The sequence below is a fragment of the Triplophysa rosa genome, unplaced genomic scaffold, assembly GCF_024868665.1.
Source record: "Triplophysa rosa unplaced genomic scaffold, Trosa_1v2 scaffold753, whole genome shotgun sequence".
Classification (NCBI taxonomy): domain Eukaryota; kingdom Metazoa; phylum Chordata; class Actinopteri; order Cypriniformes; family Nemacheilidae; genus Triplophysa; species Triplophysa rosa.
The window spans coordinates 1-3,048 of record NW_026634768.1 but is presented as its reverse complement, the minus strand read 5'-3'; the positions used below and the strand labels follow the sequence as shown (position 1 = coordinate 3,048).

Genomic DNA, 3,048 nt, shown 5'->3' with positions numbered 1-3,048 from the left:
AAATATTGTTCTGTACAATTTATTAGCTTTTTTGCCCCTGGGGACCTCAATTTTGGTCCCCACGGTGACACGAGTCCCCATGTGTTGGTGTGTATTCAGGTTTAGGTCCCCACCGGGATATACAAACATGAACACACACACACACACATATGAATAGAGCTTGGTTGCCTATGTAAAGTTAGGGGGTTCATTGTAGGGCACAGGTTCAGAAAAAGATCTTGATCCAATGTATCTCATCGTGTTTATTTATAGGGCCCTGGAGCTCCACCCCTTTTCCCTGAAACCCCTCCTCCGGCGAGCTATGGCGTATGAGTCCCTGGAACGTTACAAGAAGGCTTATGTGGATTATAAAACGGTATTGCAGATAGATATCAGCGTGCAGGCCGCTCTTGACAGCGTGCACAGGTACCATTCAAAAATATAATGGGGATAAATTGTACATGTTTTTAACATCTGAAATCGATTAAAACTGTATGCAATCTAAAAACACTGCAAAAATGTAGAATAAAAAACAAGATATTTAAACGTAAAATTGAAGCAAAACTTAAGATGTATTTAAGAACATGTCTAATTATTTTATCTTCTCAAATAAATGTACCGTGTTTAAGACAAATTCTAGTACTGACATATGTACAGTACTATATGTTTGTCTGACTGTGTTTGTGATAAAATATAGAATCACTAAAATGATGATAGAACAGGACGGCCCTGATTGGCGGGAGAAGCTTCCAGATATTCCAATGGTTCCTCTGTCTGCTCAGCAGCACCGCAGAGAAGAACCGAGTGCAGAGCTTCTGCAGGCCCGAGCAGCCAGAGCAGAGGAGGAAAAGGGTGAGTTTAAAGATTGTGTATCATAGGCAGTATCTGCCAATCTCATATTAATCTTGAGTGCCTGTATAGTAGTATTGCATACGTCGTATCTTCGAAGAGTATTTAGTTTGATCAAATTTATAAAAGAGAGATACAGCTGTACGATTATTTCCGGAAAAACACGAGCTGCTAGAGGTGGGAGAGAGTGGGATGGAACTACAGCACAAGCAAGCAACACATCATCACATTAATCCCTTCGTGTTTTGTACATTATGCACGTACACGGCCATTGCCAACAAAACACAGACATATGACTTAGTTTGACTTACCGCTTGCAGTTCATATCCGGCATCTTTTAGCACTGGGACCACGCCATCTATCAGTTTCAAACGATCTACAAATCCAGCGTTATAACCACAGTTTATATAACATCCATCACTGAAATGCTGTGAATGAACAGACAAACCTAAACTTCACTATCGCAAGAGTAACGAGCTGCAGCGCAGCGCAGAGCATCTTGACGCAGCGCACATAATCTTGATGGTAAGCGGGTCTCGCTCGTTGGTTGGCTCATGGGCAGGCTATTTCTTTCGCCTTGCTGCGATTTTCCAGGAGAATGGCCAATGAAAGGAATCAGAAGAATTATAGAAAACTTAGCACGTCATACGTCCAACTTGTTTTTAACAAGTTAACCATGTTAAGCATTGTTTAACAGTGTGAAGAAGGCAGAATGCATGATATAGCATGCTACCCGATCTTTAAGATACTTTTTGAATCATGCTATGCAGTTACTAGAATGAGTGGTTGCTGAAAGAGCACCAAGCCTCTATGATATTCTGGTCCCTAGATATACAGCCGTGGAAAAAATGAAGAGATTCCACATTTTCATTTAATCAGCATTTCTAGATGTATTGTGGCCGTTCCAGTCCAGTGTCTGTGTTGAATTTTAACAAAATCAAACCTCAGGAGTGACATAAAGTCATCCCACAATGTGAAAGACTTGACAGCATGACAAGACAGATGAAGACTGTGAAATAATTGAGGTTATAACATAAAAAAACTAATTTTAACTTTTCCTAAATGCATGTACAAATATTACTGTTGTGTTGCTTAAAAGTGAACATGAACTTGTTTTCTTTGCAGTATTTGAGGTCTGAAAAAATACAGAACATATTTTCTGATATTTTGACATGTTTCTCCAGTTTTCATTTTCTGCAAATTAAAGGCGGGGTGTTCGATTTCTCTTAGCCGTTGTTGATGTTCACATCACCAAAACAGACACACCCCTACCCCCATCTTTCGCTTTCGTCAGCGCTCGGCTCGGCTAATGTCCGTCCTGTGCACTGTGCACCTTACTGCTGATTGGCTACAAGGTTGTTTTGGTACTCGGCCCGACTCAGTTGTCTAAAGCGTAATTTGGAAATCGGTTACCCCGCCTTTAATGCAAATAGAAACAATATTTTTATTTGAAATTTGGGAGAAATATTGTTAGTAGTTCACAGACTGAAACAAAATGATCATTTTACCTAAACACATACCTATACATGCTGTAGTAAATTCAGAAAAACTGAAAAAAATTCTCATTTTTTCCCGCTGCTGTATGTCTCTCCTGATATTTGAATCGATGGGAGTTTCTGCCATTGTTTAAGGGTCAAAGGTTTGATCAGATCTCCTACTGGGGTGTCACAATATTCCGGTATTGATAATAGTCCTGATATTAATAACCATGATTATTGATCACTACACATGTGATAACAATATCAGTATCTGGTTTACAATTTTGCACCTATTTAACATTTTGCCTTGGAGCCACAATACATTCTCTCTGCTCCCAACATTCAACTTGAGTGTGATTCGTTGGCCAAAAAAAGAGAAAACAAAAATAAATAAAATGAAAGCACCACAAATATAGTGCAAAATAGTCTAAGAAAAACTACACAGCAAAGCTCCCTAGCCATTGATTAATAAATAATGCACAATTGTTTTTTTCACACTTGAAATTGTGTTAACCCTATAGGTTAAAGTAATCCAGAGTTAATTAAACCATGGTTAACATTCTTATTTATGTTATTAAAATAAGGTACAATGATTGTGGCCTATTTTAATAATCGCTTGTCCTGTCTATGAAAATGTGTCCACATAAATCCACTCAGGTTGTCCTTAAATGAAACCAAACAGGAAAACAATACTGTCTCATAATCTCAGTTAATATTATACCGCCGTCACTTCTCAACTGTT

General features: G+C 38.6%; 1 protein-coding gene across 1 annotated transcript; it reads left to right on the top strand.

The window, feature by feature from the left end:
* The first annotated feature begins 202 nt into the window (after window positions 1-202).
* On the top strand, window positions 203-2,079 carry LOC130551175 (sperm-associated antigen 1A-like). Its single transcript, XM_057328718.1, has 2 exons — window positions 203-405; window positions 677-2,079. Exons 1-2 carry the CDS (start codon window positions 227-229, stop codon window positions 855-857), a joined length of 360 nt encoding a protein of 119 aa, XP_057184701.1. The 5' UTR covers window positions 203-226; the 3' UTR covers window positions 858-2,079.
* The last annotated feature ends 969 nt before the right edge of the window (window positions 2,080-3,048 follow it).